The 24,263-nt window shown below is 38.4% G+C and overlaps 1 protein-coding gene and 1 pseudogene across 1 annotated transcript in view; both read right to left on the bottom strand.

Annotated features, from left to right (window-relative positions):
• The window catches only part of ADGB (androglobin), a 206,616-nt gene that overhangs the window by 12,516 nt on the left and 169,837 nt on the right, over positions 1 to 24,263 (bottom strand). Inside the window, exons 30-33 of the mRNA XM_043457333.1 lie at positions 10,186 to 10,358; positions 4,193 to 4,369; positions 3,346 to 3,448; positions 823 to 957 (exon numbers count right to left, since the gene is read on the bottom strand). Coding sequence (XP_043313268.1) covers positions 823 to 957; positions 3,346 to 3,448; positions 4,193 to 4,369; positions 10,186 to 10,358 — 588 coding nt within the window. The remainder of the gene's footprint in view (positions 1 to 822; positions 958 to 3,345; positions 3,449 to 4,192; positions 4,370 to 10,185; positions 10,359 to 24,263) is intronic.
• On the bottom strand, positions 6,589 to 9,359 carry LOC122433798 (annotated as a pseudogene).

Below are 24,263 nucleotides of genomic sequence, written 5' to 3'. Positions count from 1 at the left end.
AATTCCACTCTTGGGTATATAGCTGAAGAAAATGGAAACACTATTTCAAAAAAGATACATGCACCTCAAATGCACATGTTCCTTAGCAGCACTATTTACCATAGTCAAAATATAGAAGCAACCTGAGTGTCATCAGCTGATGAATAGATAAATATGTTGTGTATACACACACACACATACACATACACACACATTTGGCCACCTGATGCAAAGAACTGACTCATTGGAAAAGACCCTGATGCTGGGCAAGATTGAGGGCAGGAGAGCAGGAGAGCAGGCAGTGACAGAGGATGAAATGGTTGGATGGCATCATTGACTCAATGGACATGAGTTTGAGCAAACTCCAGGAGATGGTGAAGGACAGGGAAGCCTGGCGTGCTGCATTCCATGCGGTTGTAAAGAGTTGAACATGACTTAGCAACTGAATAATCAATCAGTCAATCTCTCTCTATATATGATATAATGGAATATATAGTATGTATATAGTGGAAAATTTTGTGTTAGAATAGAGGAACACAAATATTTAACATTGGTTATAAAAGATGTAGGACACTATAGATAAAACAAAAAAAAAGAATCTATATTTAGTGACAATTGTATATGCTATCACTACAGAAAGAAATTTTCACTTTTATCTTTAAGTGTTTATTAATCAGGTCCTTGAGCAGATCACCACTCTAGTAATTAAAATGAAGACTTATGAATCCTATATGCATATTTTTCTGTGTTCAACCCTAGCCATCATATATGTTAACATAATATCTTTTCCAGAATCTCTATTTCAAAATATGGATTTATCTTACCAATAAAGGCAATACTTACTGATATTTTCCCTCCGTAAGCTCTGATCGCGCTCTTCCTTCCCTGCTGGGGAAGATCCTCCACTTTCACTGTTTGTTGACTTTGGTAGATCCTTCATGCCCTTGCCTACTTGCCACTTCTTCCACAGTATGCTCCCTGATGGGTATAGACTCTTTGTTATCAAAATTCATGGCACTCTTTTTATCTGACTCTCTTATGGCACTTGAAGATGTTACTACTAAATACGACATATGCAGCACTAAAAAAAAAACCTTGCATTCTATGAAGTCACACACACAAAAATAACAAGACATATAGAATACATAAATATGTAAAGTTCAAGAATGGGAAAAATTAATTCATCGTGATCGAGATCAGACAAATGGTTTCTTTGAGGAAGGAAAATTCTAGGAAAGAGAATGAAGAGGACTACTGAGATGTTTTATCATGATCTGAACAGTGGCTCCTGAGTATACATGTATGTGAAAATACACCAAGTTGTTCAATTAAAATATGTGTCTTTCCCAGAGGGAGCGGGTAGAGAGGGAGGTGGGAGGGGGGATTGGGATGGGGAATACATGTAAAACCATGGTTGATTCATGTCAATGTATGACAAAACCCACTACAATATTGTAAAGTAATTAGCCTCCAACTAATAAAAATAAATGAAAAAAAATATGTGTCTTTATTAACTGTAGTTTACATAAGGTCAGCCTTCTCTGAGCTCTGTTCTCCACTCAGCTTTGTCCTTAACTGGTGGTGAATCCCAGTTTTAGCAAAGAATCCAGCTAAACTAGTTTATTGAGAATCTTCCCACCACTGATATCCAATTAAACTTCTTATCCTCCTCACTTGATATTTAATCAAATTTCTCTTCCCTGACCCTTGATACCTAAACAAATTCGTAGAAGTATTTTTTCATTAGTTCCCTGCTTGTTACAAATCTTCACTTGTTTCTGTTGTGTTCAGAATTGAGTTCAATCTCTCTCCTCCTACAACGGTCTTGAATAAAATCTTCTTTGCCATTTTTAAAAAGTACTCAGTACGATAAATTTTCTTTTACATAAACAATATAAAATTTAAAAAATTAATAATAAAATCTAGAGCTTAATGAACAAGGACTGCTTTCTATTCACCTTTATATTCCTAACATTACGTTGAAAAGAAAGTGAAAGTATTAGTCACTTAGTTGTGTCCAACTCTGTGACCCCAAGGACTGTAGCCCACCAGGCGCCTCTGTCCATGGGATTCTCCAGGCAAGAATACTGGAGTGGGTTGCCATTCCCTTCTCCAGGGGATCTTCCCAACCCAGGAACTGAACCCAGGTCTCCTGCATTGCAGGAAGATTCTTTACTGTTTGAGCTACCCAGAAAGCCATTACATTAGACTCTACTTAATATAGGAGCGAGTACTTTAAGAGTTAGAAATATTTCAATTTTTGTCAATTTTTAGATATATGATGTAGGAAGAATAAGATGACCCTCTGAGTTTTTGTCTAATGCTATAAAATAGGAATAAATAGTAAGGTCTACCTCATAGTTGCCATGGGTTAAAGTCAGGTAATAAACAAAAGAACTTTGTGCCCACCCCAGAAAAACAGGATTAGGATGAAATTTATTGTTTACACTTTTCATATGAAAAGTTATGGAAAATTACTTTTATAACAATTATTGAGTTATACTCCTGAAGATGTGAAAGTGGAAAAGCACAATTTGTGAAGTGAATGTCTTTAGCCTCCCTGGACAGTTCAGTGTGGTGATAGATGTAGGCAGATGAGTATTTGTGGGAAGACTCGGGTGATGAAGAGCACTGTCTGCATGCTGGCTGTTTCTTGGTAGCTTGTGAATTTAGAAAATTACTCTGGGTCTGTGTCCTGGTAAGTTGGAAATAATGTTATATATCAGTGGTATGATGTGAGTATTAGATGAGACAGAGGTAAAGAATCTGTCGGCCAATGCAGGAGATGCATGTTTGACCCTGGGTAGGGAAGATTCCCTGGAGAAGGAAATGGCAACCCATTCCAGTGTTCTTGCCTAGAAAAAAATGGTCAGAGGAACCTGGTGGATTACAGTCTATGGGGTCACAAAGAGTTGGACAAGACTTAGCAACTAAACAATAGCACCTGATTAGTATTTCATAGTCCCAGACCCAAGCAAGTCACTCAATAAAAGTAGTTAACTTCATTACTATGATTCTTATTGCTATTATTTATTGTTACTGGGATTAGAAAAGTGCCAGATTTAAAGTTGTATCCCTGCCTTCAAGTTCATATACTGCTACTTTCTAGACTGCACCCTTATTTCTGGTTTCATCTTTTCTTAATTGGTAAAAATCATATCTACTTGGGGACAAAGTGAACATCTGCTTGGTAAGAAGAAAATGCTTCAGAACCTATTTTCTTATTGAACAGTCCATGACTTTACAGTACTATAAGGAAATAGATGCTGAATCTTTTCTTTTTGGCAAGCACGACTTGTTGACTAGCTCTTAAGAAGTGCAGGTAACGGCTCCATGCTTGGGGCAGCCGGGACAGGGCCCACTGACCTTCTTCCCCGGCTTTGATTTGGCTTTCAGACATAGGCATGCACTCAGCATCAGGCGTTTTCCTAATGAACTGGCTGAGATAATGGAGACGAGCCTGGGCAGCCTAAAAGATAGACAGCATCAACACATAGTCCAGGAAACACCATCTCAACAGTACTCGTGACAAGGGGAAATGTCAATGAATATGGCAGTCTGGTCCAGGCCAGCTCTTACCAATCATCAACGAAAAAAATTCTGAACCATTCGTGATTTTGACAGTGATTTGTGAGAACTAGTGAAGAAGCAGTCCTAAAACTTAGTCACTGGGTAGGCCAGCTTAGATCCAGTTGCTCCTGAACTTTTTTCATCTGTCTCAATTACCCTGAGTTGGGGATATGAAACACATGTAATAACAATATTTCACTATGGCAATGATTCTTATATAAAATAGAGAGAGGAGGAATCATAAAGTATGTGTATTTCACAAGGGCAGTGCATGCTTCCTCTTTATCCAAGGCATGTTCAGAGTACTTGAAAGCATGTATTAGACATTTTAATGCTTTTTTAGTTGGCAGTGTTAAGGACACAGAGTGTTAATCCCAGATGATGTGAAAGAACAAGGTGACCTAAGGTTTGGGCCATAAGTGGTACCATAATGTGCTTGCTTTTGCAAGTCATCTGGGTATCCAGACAGTATTAATAACATTTCACAATGTGTCCAAATGTGGTTTTAATATTTAGTTAGTTGATGGCTGACAAAATTTCAGATATTTCCTAAAGTAGACTATGTGGTTTCACCAATATGGCTCTTCCTTCAGACCACGCCCAGGAGTGAAAGGTAAAGGATAATTTCTCAGACTCAGATAACCTTGATTGATCTTCCTGGCTCCGTCATCTCCCAGGCTTGCTTCATGGCTCGGATTTCATCTGCCCGTTCTGTATCTTTTTTCACTTCAAAAAAGTCTGCTTCATTGTGCTCAGTGACCAGCCTCAGAATCCAGTAGGGTTTATTTGGGTCTTCTTGTTGAGGGTGGACAGCGTACATCTGACAAGGCACAGTGAAAAAGTTTGGGTCAGATGCTTTCTTCCTTTCAAAAGGGTCTAGATTTTACCTTATGATCCATAATTTCACTATTAAGTATTTTACCCAAGAGAAATGAAAACATGTGCTTGCAAAAAGACTTGGAAAAGAACATTTATTATAGCCTCATTCATAACAGCCAGAAAAAGGAAAACGATATAAACATCTGTCAATTGATGAATGGATAAACAAACTGTAGTATATTACTTTGTTGTTGTTTAGTTGGGAAGTTGTATCAGACTCTTTGCGGCCCTATGAACGGTAAGCCCATCAGGCTCCTCTGTCCATGGGATTTCCCAGGCAAGAATACTGGAGTGGCTTGCTATTTCCTTCTCCAGGGGATCTTCTCAATCCAGGGATCAAACCTATCTCTCCTGCTTTGGAAGGCAGATTCTTTACCACTGAGCCGCCTGGGAAGCTCACATGGACTACTACTTAACATCAAAAAGTAATAAACTATTAATGTACACCATCATGTGATTGAAGTTCACACAGACAATATACTGAAATAATAGAATAGTACATCTTGTATGATTCATTTGTATGAAATTCCAGGACAGGCAAAACTTGCTTGTGGGAGAGGTGTGGGGATGACAGAATCCACTGTGGAGAGGTTTAGGGGAATTGCTAAGCTTAGGGAAATGGGCTATAACCTAAACCTTGACAGAGACATGGGTTACATGATGAGTGCACTTGTCAAAATTCATCTCACTGAAGTGTATATTTAATATTGCTGTATTTCACTGTATGCAAATTTCAACTAAAAACTATAAATAATTCTAAATTCCACTTAGGCTCATTTATACCATCTCTTTACATGAGGGCAGAAATAGTTATTTCCAAGTCTGAATATATTGATATACATTTGTTATGAAAGATAACATTTTGATGTCTTGTAGGATCACTTTCATGCACCTTAGACTGGGAGCTGATTGTCATAGGACTTGAAAATGTCTAGAAAACTGAGACTTATGGGTAGCAATCTGGTAGGCAGAGGAGCTTGAATCTGATGTGGTTTCTAGCACTTTCCATAAGACTGACACAATGTCAATTATCCATATTACATAATGCAGATGGGGAAGTGGAGATTGGGGGGGGAGAGGACATTGAATGAAGTTTTCATAAGCAGTTTGGTTTTAATGTTACCAAAAAGACCTCCTAGCTTTCTACAATATTCCCTTGCTACTCTGATGAAAATTTAAATCTCACAATTGGAAATTCTTTTATTTGTTCTTTCTAAAGCACAGCACATAAGCTCTTGCCATCTTTCATACTGCTTGATAAATAAATTTTTAAGAAACTTCTCCAGGATAAAGTTTTGATTAGGGAAGGGAACACTTTGAAGAACTAAGGGAAGGCCACGTGTCTGTAAGAATTTATGGATTGAATTTAGCTTATTTGCTTTAACTTGGAATAGTTTCATTGTAGTTGTTAATGACAGGACTATTTTCTCAGGAAATTTAAATAATTGATTTTATATCAGTGAATGATAAACTGGAGTTACATTTAGAAAAGTTAACACTAAACATTATCTTGAAGTTTCAAGGCAAAAAAAGTGGTTGATTGGACCTTCATCTATATTTTTGAGCCACATAATGTTGCAAGAAACACATTTTGAATAGAAAATATCATCTGATTCTTTCACATTTCAAACATAATTGTAATTTGATAAAGAATGTTCCATTTTTCTGCATTTTTTTCAGATGATATTACACTAAAAGGAAACATTTGGACTGTAGAATACAGCTAGTGAGAACATAAGTAATGTAAATTTAGGCAGAGATTAGCTTCTTCATATGAAATAAGACCAGTGATCAAATAAATTCAACATGATTTTGGTGACTAAAGCAAAAATGCAAAGTATATGATGTCTGGTTCATATGTTAATAAATTTTCAAACAAATCAAACAATATCATTCCAAAAGCTACTAAAATCAGCTAGTACAGTATTAAGATTCCTAAAGCTTAGTTCATTATTATTGTCATAAAACCCAACTCCCATATGAATTCTGAAAGCAAACATACCCTTTGTGCCTCACCTGATGGTCTAAACATCATTTTTTTCAGGATTCCCTAGAACTCTTGGGTGTTGAAAGTTACCTCATGCTGAATCCCACAATTCCATACTAAACTTAATGTATCTTCTGAACAGACTTTCATTTTGGAGAATATGCACGCATTCCTCACAGTTTGGAAAAGAACAGAAGGCTTTCACACATGTCCACTTTTAGTTTTATCCAATCATTAGCTTTCTGAATAACTTTTCTGGACAATATTTTTGCAAGTTTTTCCATTTTTTCCTTATTTTCTTTCTATGGACTTCAACCCTTTTACCTGAATCTTATCCAGGTTTTCGTTTCAGTTTTCATCTAGAGGTAAGTGTCTGCACATTATGGGATTGAATCTAAAATAGGTAACAGGAAATAACAGAAGGTCGAGTATTACATGGGTTTTTCTGCATCTGCAGCGCTGTTGGTAACTTCAGCTTGGTTTTCAAGCGTGTGTCTGTCACAGTGTTTCCCACATCACTCTCATAACGTCCAGTGCCCAACATTCAATGTCCTAGGCACACTAATGGGATGTCTGACCAAAGACATTTACACTCATTCATTGCTGATACTGAAGGTTTAGTTGGAAGCAAACTTCCCTCTTGATCATTTTCCAAATGCACACATTGCAAAGTAGCCTGGAGCAGCAGATGCAGCTCTGGTGGCCTACCACATCTTATACTGACAGCCTTCCGACTACTAAGAGCTAGTAATAAAAGCTGTTTTTGGCATTATCCCTCTGTTTACCATGGTACCTACTGCAGCTACCTTAAGACTTCTGGGATTTCTTGCTATTCCTATCATTAGTGTGTATCCCATTCTATCCTTGAGAATATTTCCCAAAGTTTGACTATCATAAAATGCAGGGCTCCAATTCATTTTGACAGTTCCAATGATGACATTTTGTGAAAACACATCTTATCTTCATTTTTGACAGAGTTCCTTACATTCTCCCAAGGACATATGAAACAATTCCAACATGAAGCTAATATGGTGCCTGTACTTCCACCACAAATGCAGTCAAAGAACTGATAAACTGGTTTGTGTGTGAGTTCCACTGATTTCCATAATGTCTGAAGAGTTGTCACATCCCTTATTCCTCCATCATCAATTGTGCAAGTTCTTCCTTTCACTGGATTCATGTAGCCAAAGTAAAGCCAACATTTTTCTAACTGCAGTCTGAAAAATGCCATCTTTAATTTGTCTCAGTTCTAAAAAATATGGAATAATTCTTTCCTTGGCAGCCACTCCTTTTCCCTCAGGAAATTTCTGAAGATGAAAGTCACTTCTTCAATCCATTAATGCAGAGCTTTGGGTCAGTTGTTCTTAATGCTTGAATGAATGCCCAGATTCTGTCATCAATACTTATCCTGGCAGTTTTTTCTTGTTGAAGAGGTAAATGTTTTTTCTTCTCTCCATTTTTGTCTTTGCTCCTAGTCTTGCTTACTTTTAACTGCCTCTTCCTGGAACTGAATCATACTTTAATTTGGTAACGAGTACACCAGTATACCTACCTATACTAAAGCTCGTCCACCTTCATTGAAATGAGTAAGAGAATTTGCAGTACTTTGTTTAGTATTAATAGAAACTAGAGGAAGCTCAGGTGTCCCACTTGGACTTAAAAGCTTGTCCATAGCATATAAAGAAGATTCTGAGTCCAGCTTCTTACAAGTCAGGACACCAGTAACTGAAGAATTGTATTTTCTCTTTTCAGTGTTTCTACTTTCAATTTATAATTTGTCTTGGAAATGTTTATTTCCTTTTTTTGAGACTTTCCCCCTCATCTTTCAAGTATGAATTAATATGATTTGATAAAAGGTAGAATGACTCTACAAATTGTGTGGGTAAACCATTTATGCTATGAAAATGACTTTGTTTACTCTTTCTTCATCTTTATACCCTGACTTCTCTTTTCTGCTGATTCAACACTATTTTTTCAGAGATTTGGCAGTTTGCTTAACATTTACCTGTTTTCATTGGCCACTATAGGATACTTTTCTTAATATTTGATAACTTGCCTTACTGAGCTAAACATGAAATCACTTCACTCTGATTGCCAAAACAGCCTTTGAAACAAACTTCAAGGGTGACATATGAATGCTCACTTTTCTAAGTCCCTTAGGAGCACAAATGCTAAATTTAAAAATTCTAATATATAAACCTTGGTTGCTTGTAGAGTACCAGTGTTACTTGAAGTATGTGCTTCATTTTGGTCTGTTTACATTTCATTTTGCTTATACGAAATCCTCTTTGTAGGCTGATGTGGCTTATCCTCCAATAATGCTGAGGTGGGCCTAAGAAATACAGTTGCTTGCTTCTCTACTTCTTCAAAAGACCATTTGCATTATGGGATGCAGGCTGAAACTGCTTCTGTAGCAGTGGCAATTCTCCTCTTCCTGGCGTTGACATTGGACTGGAGCTGGCTTGCAACAGCTGAGCTTTCAATGCAAACAGAAGAGCAGCACCCTGAACCCCACTAGCCCCTCAGTTTCCTCTTGCCGCCAGTGGAAGTTAAGTTAAGGTTATTTACCTTTCAATGTTTCCAAAGGCATACTCCAAGAGCTAAGAAATTACATCTTGAAAATGCAAGTGGACAGGTATTTCTATGACTGGAGTATGGGAAAATGGAGTCATCATCTTTGAATCTGTTCATTTTTCTTTAGTGTCTGTTTTACTACCAATATACTATTTGGTTAACCAAACTGGGAGATATCCTTTGTTCCTTCTTGCTGTTTGTCATCCCTTTGGATTAATAACTACATACTGAGTTTGTTTCTTAGCTAGTTCTTTGTCTTCTTCTTCCTTTCTTTGACCTGTATCTGAAACAGCTTGTACTCTTTTGTTTGGACTATTGTGCGGCCTTCTGATGGTCTTCCTATCTCTAGTCTTTTTGCCTTTAATTTCATACCCGTAAAGTCATCAAAGTATCTGAAATGTAAATCTCATCATGTCAATACACTTCTTAAAGGCCCCACCTCCCACCTCCCAGCCCTGCATAGCCTAAGCTGCAATCACCAATGATGGGAAGATTTTGTCCTTACAGATAATTTGCCTTGAGCTCAGTGTTTAAACAGCTTGAATCTGAGTATCTTTAGGATTGTACTCATACTCCTCAAATTTCCCACCCACATACTCCTCCTTACCCCTAATCATTGGGATTACTTAACTGGCAGCGAAAAAATTTGGAATCAGATCCCTGGTTTATAGAGTCCCACCTTTCTAACCAGGCTTGAAGGCTCCTCTCCACTTGACCCTTACTTACCTTTCCAGCCTCTTACCTCATAACTTAGCGACTAAAAAACCAGATTGTGTTGGATTTTGCCTCAGCATGTCTTTGATCACTGACTCAGTTCAGGATTCCTCTAGGCAGAGGTACCTATCCTTTCTACCACTGTGCATATCATATGTAACATCACAGCTCTCTTTTTACCTTCAGTCTCCTCCATGAGACTGTGAGTTCTTTGAAGGTAAGGGTTGTATAATATTAACATTAGAAATCCAAGTCCCCCAAACATCTTACCTATTAAAAGCTCAATTAATGATTTTTGATACTAAACTAAAGAAGACTGCTTACAGAAGATGTCCAAGGAATGTATTTAAAGTATCCAGATGATTGCTGGACACAAGGAGATGGAACTTTTTGATTTTTTTCCTTAAAAGATAAGGTTAAACAGTGACCCAATGAGCCTAAAGCTGTTAAGTGATTCTGATAAGAAAAAGCTTTGCACCCACCTGAGGCTCAAAGCGAGGTGCTTGTTTTTCTTTGGCTGTCTTTTCTTTCTCAGAAGACTTTTCTTTACCTTTTCTTGTTGCTTTAGAAGTTCCTGAAGATTTTTGTCCCTCACTAATAGTGTGGGAATCTGGACTCCCTAAGGTAATTAATTCCTCATGTTTCTCTCCATGTGCTAGCAGAAAAAAAGGAAACCGGTGAGTTATGATATAACATATCATATAGGAAAAGGGAAGAAGTCAAAGAAAAATGGTTAGTACAGACCTTTGGGGTTTTTTTTTTTTTCTTTTCTTTTTTTAAACAAACAAGTAAGCAAATGAACAGAATTTTTATAACGACCTATGAGACTCACTTTTATACAATTGAGAGATAATTCACATACTATAAACTCCCCACTGAAATTATAAATCTGTAGTTTTGGTTTATTCATAAAGTTATGTAATGATCACTACTATCTCATTTATTCCTGATCTGGATTTTTTTAGGTCCTTTTCTTGCCTAATTGCCTTGACTAATATCTTCAGTACAATGTTGAATTGATCTATCTCTGTTTTAATATTTATTAATCCCTTCCCACTGCCTATTTGGGTTTAGTTTTTTCTTTCTTTTCCAGTTTTCTAGTTGTTTTTTTTTTTTAAAGTGGAAAGCTAAGTTATTGATTTGAGATCTTTGTTCATTTTAAATGCAAGCATTTATAGCTATAAATTTCCCTCTTAATACTGCTTTCATTGGGCTTCCCAGGTGGTGCTAGCGGTAAAGAACCCGCCTGCCAACGCGGGAGACATAAGAGATATGGGTTCAATCCCTGGGTAGGGAAGATCCTCTGGAAGACTGCATGACAACTCACTCCAGTATTCTTGCCTGGAGAATTCCATGGACAGAGGAGCCTGTTGGGCCATGGTCCACAGGGTCATAAAGAGTTGGACATGACTGAAGTGACTTAGCATGCAGGCAGGCACTGCTTTCATGGCATCTGGTATGTTTTGCTATATTGTTAATTGTTTTTCATTCATCTCTAAGTACTTTTAAACTTCCCTTATAGTGCACTTCATTTCTTCATGTGGATATGAGTTACTGCCTAGTATCCTTTGATTTCAGCCTGAATGCCTTCCTCCAGTGTTTCTCATAGAGCAGATTTGTTGGTAACATTTTTTTTTTCAGTTTTTGTTTTTCTGGAAATGAGGCTTTGAAAGAGATTCAGTTCCATTTTCCTGTTCCAGGAACACAGACTGTTAGATTTCAAAGATACTGCTTTGCTGGAGACCATGGGATGGGACTGGGACAAGTAAAAACCCTATAAACCTTCCTGTCCTTAAAGAGATAGGGTCCTTTTTCTGGAAAAGAGCCTTTGGTGATTTCCAGAATTCTAAGAGTTGATTCTGATAATCTCTGCTAGTTTTTTTTTTTTTTTTGTTTTTATGGAGGATTTAATTTTTTGAATCCTTTCTTCCTTTTTTTGGTATTTCCATTGATGTTCTCCTGGATTTCTTTTCTTCTTTTAAGCTTCTGAGTTATCTCTGCACGATGTTTGTCTGGAGCAGAATCCTGAGGGAATGGAGAGTTCACATAGGCCAGTTTTCTCACAGCTGCCTGGAGACCTTGTCATAAGAGCATGAAATAGCAAAAAGCTCTGTGGAAGTAGGTGAGATTCCATTCCAAACAGCTCAGCTCTTGAATGTGATGAGTAGGCAAAGTAAAAAGCAGACTGATTTAACTTGTGGGCAGAAAAGTGAAAATATAAGACCACAGAAAAAAAATAAGGTTACTTAAATGAAAGTAAGAGCGAGGCACAAGGGTAGAGAAATGATGAATCATGGCAACTGAACCAAGAGACAAAGAAGAAAGGAAGACAAAGATTTTTATAGGAAGCCACACAGTAAAATCACCTTTTATCAGAAACCCAGGAGAGAATGTAGAGACACTGCAAAGGGTATATTTTCTCTTTGGTTTTTTGAGACCCTTGGTTAGCCAAAAACTTTGAGGGTGAAAAAGCACTACTCACACAGAAATGGGAGCCCATGTATTTCAGCACTGCTTCCCTGCAGAGCTCCTCATGGTGCCTCTGGTACATACAGATGGTGCAGTACCAGCTCTCCATCTGTAGCCCAGGTATGAGAAAACTAGGCCTTTACCAGTCTCATTGGCTAGAGCTACCACCTTGGTTTCTTACCCCAGTAAAATCCAGGTCCCAGAGGTCTCAAGGGCAGCAAAGTCAGGATTTAACTATATGTTAGAGATCTATCTGGCCAGTGCTACATAACAGGATCTCATAAAAGCTGGAGTAGAGGAAGTCATTCTTTTTACCTTGTGCTGCCAGACAACTCTGTTACCAGTAATGCTATGCTTATCATAAAGCAGCAATTCACAATTGTAATGAATGTATGAATTACTCAGAGAGACTGAAAAATGTGGATCCTGAAGCTCAAACCTCAGAGAGTCAAACCCCTTAGAGTTTAATATTGTTGTGTTCACTTGCTCAGTTGTGTCCAACTCTTGCAACCCCATTGGACTACAGCACACTAGGCTTTCCTCTCCTTCACTGTCTCCTGGAGTTTTCTCAAACATATGCATTGAGCTGTTCATGCCATCCAACCTTCTCATCCTCTGTCACCCCCTTCTCCTCCTGCATTCATCTTTCCCAGCATCAGGGTCTTTTCCAATGAGCCAGTTCTTTGCATCAGGTGGCCAAAGTATTGGAGCTTCAGCTTCAGCATCAGTACTTCCAATGAATATTCAGGATTGATTTCCTTTAGGATTACCTGGTTTGATCTCCTTGCAGTCCAAGGGACTCTCAAGAATCTTCAGTCTTCTTCAACACCACAGTTCAAAAGCGTCAGTTCTTCAGTGCTCAGCCTTCTTTATGGTCCAACTCTCACATCTGTACATGACTACTGGAAAAACCATAGTTTCGACTATATAGACCTTTGGCAGCAAAGTGATGTTTCTGCTTTTTAATACACTGTCTAGGTTTGTCATAGCTCTTCTTCCAAGAAGCAAGCATTTTTAACTGAGATGGAACCCAGGAATATATAGTTTTAAAACTACCTCAAGTAGTTCTGAGCCATATTTGAGAAAGACTTTTAAGCAGTGTATACAGCTTTTCCTTTCCATTGAAGCAAATGCTACAAAGAGCTGGGCTGAGGGGAAGGATACCACTATGTGAGAGTTCAATGAAGCTGAAGGTACCTTTGGTTTTTATTCTTTTTTATTTATTTTATTTTTAAAAAAATGTATTTATTTTAATTGGAAGCTAATTACAATATTGTAGTGGTTTTTGCCATACATTGACATGAATCAGCCATGGGTGTACATGTGTTCCCCATCCTGAACCCTCCTCCCACCTCCCTCCCCATCCCATCCCTCTGGGTCATCCCAGTGCACCAGCCCAGAGTACTCCGTCTCATGCATTGAACCTGGGCTGACGATCTGTTTCACCCTCGATAATATACATGTCTCAATGCTATTCTCTCAAGTCATCCCACCCTCGCCTTCTCCCACAGAGTCCAAAAGACTGTTCTATACATCTGTGTCTCTTTTGCTGTCTCACATATAGGGTTATCATTACCATCTTTCTAAATTCCATATATATGCGTTAGTATACTGTATTGGTGTTTTTCTTTCTGACTTCACTCTGTATAATACGCTCCAGTTTCATCCATCTCATTAGAACTGATTCAAATGTATCATTTTTAATGGCTGAGTAATATTCCATTGTGTATATGTACCACAGCTTTCTTATCCATTCGCCTGCTGATGGACATGTAGGTTGCTTCCATGTCCCGGCTATTACAAACAGTGCTGAGATGAACATTGGGGTACACGTGTCTCTCTCAATTCTGGTTTCCTCAGTGTGTATGCCCAGAAGTGGGATTACTGGGTCATATGGCAGTTCTATTTCCAGTTTTTAAAGGAATCTCCACACTGTTCTCCATAGTGGCTGTATTACTTTGCATTCCCACCAACAGTGTAAGAGGGTTCCCTTTTCTCCACATCCTCTCCAGCATTTATTGTTTGTAGACTTTTGGATAGCAGCCATTCTGACCAGCGAGAGATGGTACCTCATTGTGGTTTAGATTTGCATTTCTCTGATAATGAGTGATGTTGAGCATCTTTTCATGTGTTTGTTAGCCATCTGCATGTCTTCTTTGGAGAAATGTCTGTTTAGTTCTTTGGCCCATTTTTGATTGGGTCATTTATTTTTCTGGAATTGAGCTGTGGGAGCTGCTTGTATATTTTTGAGATTAATTCTTTGTCAGCTGCTTTGTTTGCTATTATTTTCTCCCATTTGGAAGGCTGTCTTTTTACCTTGCTTATAGTTTTCTTTACTGTGAAAAAGCTTTTAAGTTTAATTAGGTCCCATTTGCTTATTTTTGCTTTTATTTCCATTTCTCTGGGAGGTGGGTCATAGAAGATTCTGCTGTGATTTATGTCAGAGAGTGTTTGCCTATGTTTTCCTCTAGGAGTTTTATAGTTTCTGGTCTTACATTTAGATCTTTAATCCATTTTGAGTTTATTTTTGTGTATGGTGTTAGAAAGTGTTCTAGTTTCATTCTTTTACAAGTGGTTGACCAGTTTTCCCAGCACCACTTGTTAAAGAGATTGTCTTTTCTCCATTGTATATTCTTGCTTCTTTTGTCAAAGATAAGGTGTCCATAGGTGCATGGATTTATCTCTCGGCTTTCTATTTTGTTCCATTGATCTATATTTCTGTCTTTGTGCCAGTATCATACTGTCTTGATGACTGTGGCTTTGTAGTGGAGCCTGAAGTCAGGCAGGTTGATTCCTCCAGTTCCATTCTTCTTTCTCAAGATTGCTTTGGCCTTTCGAGGTTTTTTGTATTTCCATAGAAATTGTGAAATTATTTGTTCTAGTTCCGTGAAAAATACTGTTGGTAGCTTGATAGGGATTGCATTGAAGCTATAGATTGCTTTGCGTAGTATACTCATTTTCACTATATTGATCCTTCCAATCCATGAACATGATATATTTCTCCATCTATTTGTGTCCTCTTTGATTTCTTTCATCAGTGTTTTATAGTTTTCTATATATAGGTCTTTCGTTTCTTTAGGTAGATATATTCTTAGGTATTTTATTCTTTTCATTGCAATGGTGAATGAAATTGTTTCCTTAATTTCTCTTTCTGTTTTCTCATTGTTAGTGTACAGGAATGCAAGGGATTTCTGTGTGTTAATTTTATATCCTACAACTTTACTATATTCATTGATTAGCTTTAGTCATTTTCTGGTGGAGTCTTTAGGGTTTTCTACGTAGAGGATCATGTCATCTGCAAACAGTGAGAGTTTTACTTCTTTTCCTATCTGGAGTCCTTTTATTTCTTTTTCTGCTCTGATTGCTGTGGCCAAAACTTCCAAAACTATGTTGAATAGTAGTGGTGAGAGTGGGCAACCTTGTCTTGTTCCTTACTTTAAGGGAAATGCTTTCAATTTTTCACCATTGAGGATAATATTTGCTGTGGGTTTGTCATATATAGCTTTTATTATGTTGAGGTATGTTCCTTCTGTGCCTGCTTTCTGGAGGGCTTTTATCAAAAATGGATGTTGAATTTTGTCAGAAGCTTTCTCTGCATCTATTGAGATAATCATATAGTTTTTATCTTTCAATTTGCTAATGTGGTGTATTACATTGATTGATTTGTGGATATTAAAGAATCCTTGCATCCCTGGGATAAAGCCCACTTGATCATGATGTATGACCTTTTTAATATGTTGTTGGATGTTGTTTGCTAGAATTTTGTTAAGGGTTTTTGCATCTATGTTCATCAGTGATATTGGCCTATAGTTTTCTTCTTTTGTGGCATTTTTATCTGGTTTTGGTATTAGGGTGATGGTGGCCTCATAGAATGAGTTTGGAAGTTTACCTTTCTCCGCAATTTTCTAAGTATTTGAGTAGGATAGGTGTTAGCTCTTCTCTAAATTTTTGGTAGAATTCAGCTGTGAAGCCGCCTGGTCCTGGACTTTTGTTTGCTGGAAGATTTCTGATTATAGCTTCAATTCCCATGCTTGTGATGGGTCTGTTAAGATTTTATATTTCTTCCTGGTTCAGCTTTGGAAAGTTATACTTTTCTAAGAATTTTTCCATTTCTTTCTAGTTGTCCATTTTATTGGTATATAGTTGCTGATAGTAGTCTCTTATGATATTTGGTATTTCTGTGTTGTTTGCTGTGATCTCTCCATTTTCATTTCTAATTTTGTTGCTTTGATTCTTCTCCCTTTGTTTCTTGATGAGTCTGGCTAATGGTTTGTCAATTTTATTTATCTTCTCAAAGAACCAGCTTTTAGCTTTGTTGATTTTTGCTATGGTCTCTTTTGTTCCTTTTGCATTTATTTCTGCCCTAATTTTTAAGATTTCTTTTCTTCTACTAACCCTGGGGTTCTTAATTTCTTCCTTTTCTAGTTGCTTTAGGTGTAGAGTTAGATTATTTATTTGACTTCTTTCTTGTTTCTTGAGGTAAGCCTGTAATGCTATGAACCTTCCCCTTAGCACTGATTTTATAGTGTCCCATAGGTTTTGGGTTGTTGTGTTTTCATTTTCATTTGTTTCTATGCATATTTTGATTTCTTTTTTTTTATTTCTTCTGTGATTTTTTGGTTATTCAGAAGTGTGTTGTTTAGCCTCCATATGTCGGAATTTTTAATAGTTTTTTTTTCCCTGTAATTGACATCTAATCTTACTGTGTTGTGGTCAGAAAAGATGCTTGGAATGATTTCAATTTTTTTGAATTTATCAAGGCTAGATTTATGGCCCAGGATATGATCTATTCTGGAGAAGGTTCCATGTGCACTTGAGAAAAAGGTGAAATTCATTATTTTGGGGTGAAATGTCCTATAAATATCAATCAGGTCTAACTGGTCCATTGTATCATTTAAAGTTTGTGTTTCCTTGTTAGTTTTCTGTTTAGTTGATCTATCCATAGGTGTTAGTGGGGTATTAAAGACTCCCACTATTATTGTGTTATTGTTAATTTCCCCTTTCATACTTGCTAGCATTTGCCTTACATATTGCGGTGCTCCTATGTCGGGTGCATATATATTTATAATTATTATATCTTCTTGGATTGATCCTTTGATCATTATGTAGTGTCCTTCTTTATCTCTTTTCACAGCCTTTATTTTAAAGTCTATTTTATCTGATATGAGTATTGCTACTCCTGCTTTCTTTTGGTCTCCATTTGCATGAAATAGCTTTTTCCAGCTCTTCACTTTCAGTCTGTATGTTTTCTTTGTTTTGAGTTGGGTCTCCTGTAGACAGCATATATAGGGGTCTTGTTTTTGTACCCATTCAGCCAGTCTTTGTCTTGTGGTTGGGGCATTCAACCCATTTACATTTAAGATAATTACTGATAAGTATGATCCTGTTGTCATTTAGTTTGTTGTTTTGGGTTCGAGTTTATACACCTTTTCTGTGTTTCTTGTCTAGAGAAGATCCTTTAGCATTCGTTGAAGAACTGGTTTGATGGTGCTGAATTCTCTGAGCTTATGCTTGTCTGTAAAGTTTTGATTTCTCCTTCATATTTGAATGAGATCCTTGCTGGATACAGTAACCTGGGTTGTAGGTTTTTCTCTTTCATCCCTTTAAGCATGTCCTGACGTTCCCTTCTGGCCTGAAGAGTTTCTATTGAAAGATCAGCTGTTATCCTTATAGGAATCCCTTTGTGTGTTATTTGTTGTTTTTCCCTTGCTGCTTTTAATAATTGTTCTTCGTGTTTGATTTTTGTTAATTTGATCAATATGTGTCTTGGGGTCTTTTGCCTTGGGTTTATCCTGTTTGGGACTCTCTGGGTTTCTTGGACTTGGGTGACTATTTCCTTCCCCATTTTAGTTTTCACCTCTTATCTCCTCAAGTATTTTCTCGTGTCCTTTCTTTTTGTCTTCTTCTTCTGGGACTCCTATGATTTGAGGTCCCTGAGGTTGTCCTCATTTCTTTTAATTCTTTTTTCCTCTCTGCTTCATTTATTTATTTCTACCATTCTATCTTCTACCTCACTTATCCTATCTTCTGCCTCCGTTATTCTACTGTTGATTCCCTCCAGAGTGTTTCTGGTCTCATTTATTGCATTATTCATTATTGATTGACTCTTTTATTTCTTCTAGGTCCTTGTTAAACATTTCTTGCATCTTCTCAATCATTGTCTCCAGGCTATTTATCTGTAACTCCATTTTGTTTTCAAGATTTTGGATCATTTTTACTATCATTATTCTGAATTCTTTTTCAGGTAGACTCCCTAGCTCCTCCTCTTTTGTTTGGTTTGGGGGGTATTTATCATGTTCCTTTACCTGTTGAGTATTTCTCTGCCTTTTCATCTTGTTTAGATTGCTATGTTTGGGGTGGCCTTTCTGTAGTCTGGCAGTTTGTAGTTCCTCTTTATTGTGGAGGTTCCTCCCTATGGGTGGGGTTGGACGAGTGGCTTGTCAAGGTTGGGGAAGCTTGCATCAGTGTGCTGGTGGGTGGAGCTGGATTTCTTCTCTCTGGAGTACAATGAAGTGTCCAATAGTGAGTTTTGAGATGTCTATAGGTTTGGTGTGACTTTGGGTAGCCTGTATATTGAAGCTGAGGGCTATGTTCCTCTGTTGCTGAAGAATTCGTGTGGTATGTCTTGCTCTGGAACTTGTTGGCTCTTGGGTGGTGCTTGGTTTCTGTGTAGGTATGGAGGCTTTTGGATGAGCACTTATGGATTAATGTTCCCTGGAGTCAGGAGTTCTCTGGTGTTTTCAGATTTTGGACTTAAGCCTCCTGCCTCTGGTTTTCAGTCTTATTCTTACAATAGCCTCAAGACTACTCCATCCAATTATAAAACATCTAGGTTAATGGTGAAAAGATTCTCCACAGTGAGGGATACCAAGAGAGGTTCACAGAGTTACATGGAGAAGAGAAGAGGGAGGAGGCAGATAGAGGTGACCAGGAGGAGAAGAGGGGGAATCAAAAGGGGAGACAGCAGTCTAGCCAGTAATCAATTCCCTATGTGTTCTCCACAGTCTGGATCCCTCAGAGAGGTTCACGGAGTTACACAGAGAAGAGAAGAGGGAGGAAGGAGATAGAGGTGACCAGGAGGAGAAAAGTGGGAATCAAAAGGAGAGAGACAGATCTAGCCAGTAATCAGTTCGCGCTTGGCGAGTGCACTCTCCCCAGGTTGAGGGGAGCATCTTATCGCCTCCCCTGTCTCAGCCACTCAGTTTCCTGGGTGCACAGTGGGAGCGCCATCTCAGGTCTGCTGTGTGTCTCCTCTGGGGAGCTGATCTCTGGCTGCAACCCTCCAGAGGATGTCATCCGTCCAGAATCCCAGGAAGTCTTGGTTAGCGACTGGGAGCCTGCTCGCAGTTTGGTAGAGGATGCTGTCTCTGAGGCCGAGATTGCCCCTTTTCCAGTTCTGGCTGCCGCCTGCCTGCCTCCCTGCCTCTGGCAGGGGATGGGCCGGTCCACAGCTGGCTAGCTCTCCTCTGGTATTCGCTCAGTCCTTTGTTCTGTGAGTGGGCCAGCAGTGCCTTAGGTTAGGGCTTTTCATGGGATAGTTTTCTCTCTCTCTCTTTTTTCTCTCTCTCTGGCTATCCCACAGTTTGGGTTGCTATCTCACATTAGCTCCCTCAGATTGCCCTCAGGCCATTCAGGCCTGGTCCTTACCCTAAGAAATGCAGCCCGCACCTCCCTGTTCAGCCCCCGCTTGCTGGTGGCAGATGTGAGTGTCTGGGCTACTTCTCTGCTGGAAGTTGCTGTTAAGGCATGTAATCTGTGGGTTTTATTTATTTATTTATTTTTCCTCCTGGTTATGTTGCCCTCTGAGATTCCAAAACTCCCCACAGACCTTCCTGTGAGAGGGTTTCCTTGTGTTTGGAAACTTCTCTTTTAAGACTCCCTCCCAGGACAGGTCTCCACCCCTAACTCTTTTGTCTCTCTTTTTATCTTTTATATTTTGTCCTACTTTCTTTTGAAGACAATGGGCTGCCTTTCTGGATGTCTGATGTCCTCTGCCAGCGTCCAGAAGTTGTTTTGTGGAATTTGCTCAGCGTTCAGTGTTCTTTTGATGGATATTTTTGGGGAGAAAGTGGTCTCCCCATCCTATTCCTCTGCCATCTTAGGACCTCCCCCCTACTTTTGGTTTTTAGTTGTGTCTGATTCTCAGCCATGTCTGACTCTTTGCAACCCCATGGACTGCAGCACTCACTGATACTCTGTCCATGGGATTTTCTGGGCATGATTACTGGAGTGGGTAGCCAATTCCTACTCCAGGGAATCTTCCTGACACAGGGATTGAACCAATGTCTCTTAGTCAGTTCAGTCGCTCAGTCGTGTCTGACTCTTTGCTAACCCATGGACTGCAGCACACCAGGCCTCCCTGTCCATCACCAACTCCAGCTTGTGCTCATTCAGCCTGGCATTTCTCATGAGGTACACTGCATATAAGTTAAATAAACAGGGTGACAATATACAGCCTTGATGTACTCTTTTCCCAATTTGGAACCAGTCTGTTGTTCCATGTCCAGTTCTAACTGTTGCTTCCTGATCTGCATACAAATTTCTCAGGAGGCAGGTCAGGTGGTCTAGTATTTCCATCTCTTGAAGAATTTTCCACAGTTTGTTGTAATCCACACAACCAAAGGCTTTGGTGTAGTGAACAAAGCAGAAATAGATGTCTTTCTGGAACTCTCTTGCTTTTTTGATGATCCAGCAAATGTTGGCAATTTGATCTCTGGTTCCTCTGCCTTTTCCAAATCCAGCTTGAACATCTGGAAGTTCATGGTTCACATACTGTTGAAGCCTGGCTTGGAGAATTTTGAGCATTACTTTGCTAGCATGTGATATGAGTGCAATTGTGCAGCAGTTTGAACATTCTTTGGCATTACCTTTCTTTGGGATTGGAATGAAATTAACCTTTTCCAGTCATGTGGCCACTGCTGAGTTTTCCAGATTTGCTGGCATATTGAGTGCAGAATTTAACAGCATCATCTTTTAGGATTTGATTATTCCAACTAGAATTCCATAACCTCCAATAGCTTTGTTCATAGTGATGCTTCCTAAAGCTCATTTGACTTCACATTCCAGGATGTCTGGCTCTAGGTGAGTAATCACAGCATTGTGGTTATCTGGGTCATGAAGATCTTTTTTGTATAGTTCTTCTGTGTATTCTTGCCATCTCTTCTTAACATTCTGCTTCTGTTAGGTCCATACCATTTCTGTCCTTTATTGAGTCCATCTTTGTATGAAATGTTCCCTTAGTATCTCTAGTTTTCTTGAAGAGATCTCTAGTCTTTCCCATTCTATTGTTTTCCATTTCTTTGCATTGATCACTGATTTAAGTGTTACTTATCTCTCCTTGCTATTCTTTGGAACTCTGCATTCAGATGGGTATATCTTTCCTTTTCTCCTTTCCCTATCACTTCTCTTCTTTTCATAGCTGTTTGTAAGGCCTCCTCAGATCAACCTTTTTGCCTTTTTGCATTTCTTTTTCTTGGGGAAATGGCCTTGATCCATGCCTCCTCTACAATGTCACGAACCTCTGTCCATACTTCTTCAGACACTCTGTCTTTCAGATCTAATCCTTTGAATCTATTTGTCACTTCCTCTGTATAGTCGTAAAGGATTTCATTTAGGTCAAACCTGAATGGTCTAGTGGTTTTCCCTACTTTCTTCAATTTAATTCTGAATTTGGCAATAAGGAGTTCATGATCTGAGCCACAGTCAGCTCCAAGTCGTGTTTTTGCTGACTGTATAGAGCTTCTCCATCTTTGGCTGCAAAGAATATAATCAATCTGATTTTGGTATTTACCATCTGGTGATGTCCATATGTAGAGTCTTCTTTTGTGTTGTTGGAAGAGGGTGTTTGCTATGACCAGAGCGTTCTTTTGGCAAAACTTTGTTACATCTCTTGCATAACATGTTTTTATGTCTCTTTTATTGGCAGGAGAGTTCTTTACCACTCTTGCCATCTTGAAAGCTCTGACACCATGCCCATAGACTTTAAATAACCAACAAAGAACATGTGAAAGAAGATTATACCTATGAATAGTATCATACACCAGAGAAGGCAATGGCATTCCACTCCAGTAATCTTGCCTAGAAAATCCCACGGACGGAGGAGCCTGGTAGGCTGCAGTCCATGGGGTAGCGAAGAGTCGGACACGACTGAGCAACTTCACTTTCACTTTTAACTTTCATGCATTGGAGCAGGAAATGGCAAGCCACTCCAGTGTTCTTGCCTGGAGAATCCCAGGGATGGCGGAGCCTGGTGGGCTGCCGTCTATGGGGTCGCAGAGTTGGATACGACTGAAGCGACTTAGCAGCAGCAGTATCATACACTCTACGTTTTTAAGATGTTAACAAATGTCTGATGAAATGGAATCTCAAGCTGCCCCATTAGGTATTTCTGAGGCATTCTTTTCCTACCACTCATAGTTCTTAATGAGTCATACTGTTAGGCATATTTGATTCCACTCAAATTAGCATGTTCTAAGGAGGAGGGCATGGCAACCCACACCAGTATTCTTGTCTGGAGAACACCCATGGACAGAGGAGCCTGGTGGGCTACTGTCCATGGGGTAACAAAATCTGAAACGACTGAGTGACTAAGCACAAGTTGACATACGTGAGCATTACATAACTATATATATTTATATATTCATATATATGTATGGTATTTATATTTACCAAGTTTTATATTTACTTATATTTTATTTATTTATATTTATATTTACCATATATATATTACATATATAAATTTACCATTATATATATATAAAACATATATAGCATTACATAACTATATATATTTATATATTCATATATATGTATGGTGTTTATATTTACCAAGTTTATATTTATATTTACCATATATATATATATGTAACACAGACACCAATACAATTACAAAGTGGTAAATATAAATATAAACTTGGTAAATATAAACACCATACATAACCATACATATATATATGTATATATATATAGATCTACATTTGGTTTCTTCAAAGACTCTGAACTGAAAATACACCATGCATATAGGTTTTCCTGTTCATATTTACCATGTGTGATTGTAATTGTATTGGTGTGTGCATGTGCTACATACATATACGAATATATAAACATATATAGTATCTACAACCTTTGGTTTCTTCGAAGACCTTGAACTGGATACACCATGCATGTATTGTGTGTGAGAAAAAGCAACAATAATTATTTAAATTCAGGAAATTATTTTATATTTCTGTTAATAAAATTAGCACTGGGACTTGAAGACTTTTGAGAATGATAAAGCTTATGCTTATTGCAAATAGATTAGAACTTCAAATATGTAGGTCAGGAACATAAACAAAGGGTGTCCCAGGTGACTCAGTGGTAAAGAATCTGCCTGCCACTGCAGGCCATGTGTGTTTGATCCCTGGATCAGGAAGATCCCCTGGAGGAGGAAATGTCAACCCACTCCAGTATACTTGCCTGGGAAATCCCATGGACAGAGGAGCCTGATGGACTATGGTCCATGGGGTCAGAAAAGAGTTGGACATGACTTATTGATTAAACAGCAGCAACAAACATAAAGACCTTAAAATAACTTTAAAATAACCTTATTATACATATAAAGGCAGATAATATCACCAAATATTACCTGCTCCATTTCCTATTTTCTTTTTTTATTCTTCATTTATTTTTATTAGTTGGAGGCTAATTACTTCACAATATTGTAGTGGTTTTTGTCATACATTGATATGAATCAGCCATGGAGTTACATGTATTCCCCATCCCAATCCCCCCTCCCACCTCCCTCTCCACCTGATTCATCTGGGTCTTCCCAGTGCACCAGGCCCGAGCACTTGTCTCATGCATCCAGCCTGGGCTGGTGATCTGTTTCACCATAGATAGTATACATGTTTCGATGCTGTTCTCTCGAAACATCCCACCCTTGCCTTCTCCCACAGAGTCCAAAAGTCTGTTCTGTACATCTGTGTCTCTTTTTCTGTTTTGCATATAGGGTATCATTACCATCTTTCTAAATTCCATCTATATGCATTAGACTACTGTAATGTTCTTTATCTTTCTGGCTTACTTCACTCTGTATAATGGGACTCCAGTTTCA

This window comes from Cervus canadensis, chromosome 33, assembly GCF_019320065.1.
Source record: "Cervus canadensis isolate Bull #8, Minnesota chromosome 33, ASM1932006v1, whole genome shotgun sequence".
Lineage (NCBI taxonomy): Eukaryota > Metazoa > Chordata > Mammalia > Artiodactyla > Cervidae > Cervus > Cervus canadensis.
The sequence above is the reverse complement of the archived record's forward strand: the minus strand, read 5'-3'. Positions and strand labels throughout refer to the sequence as shown.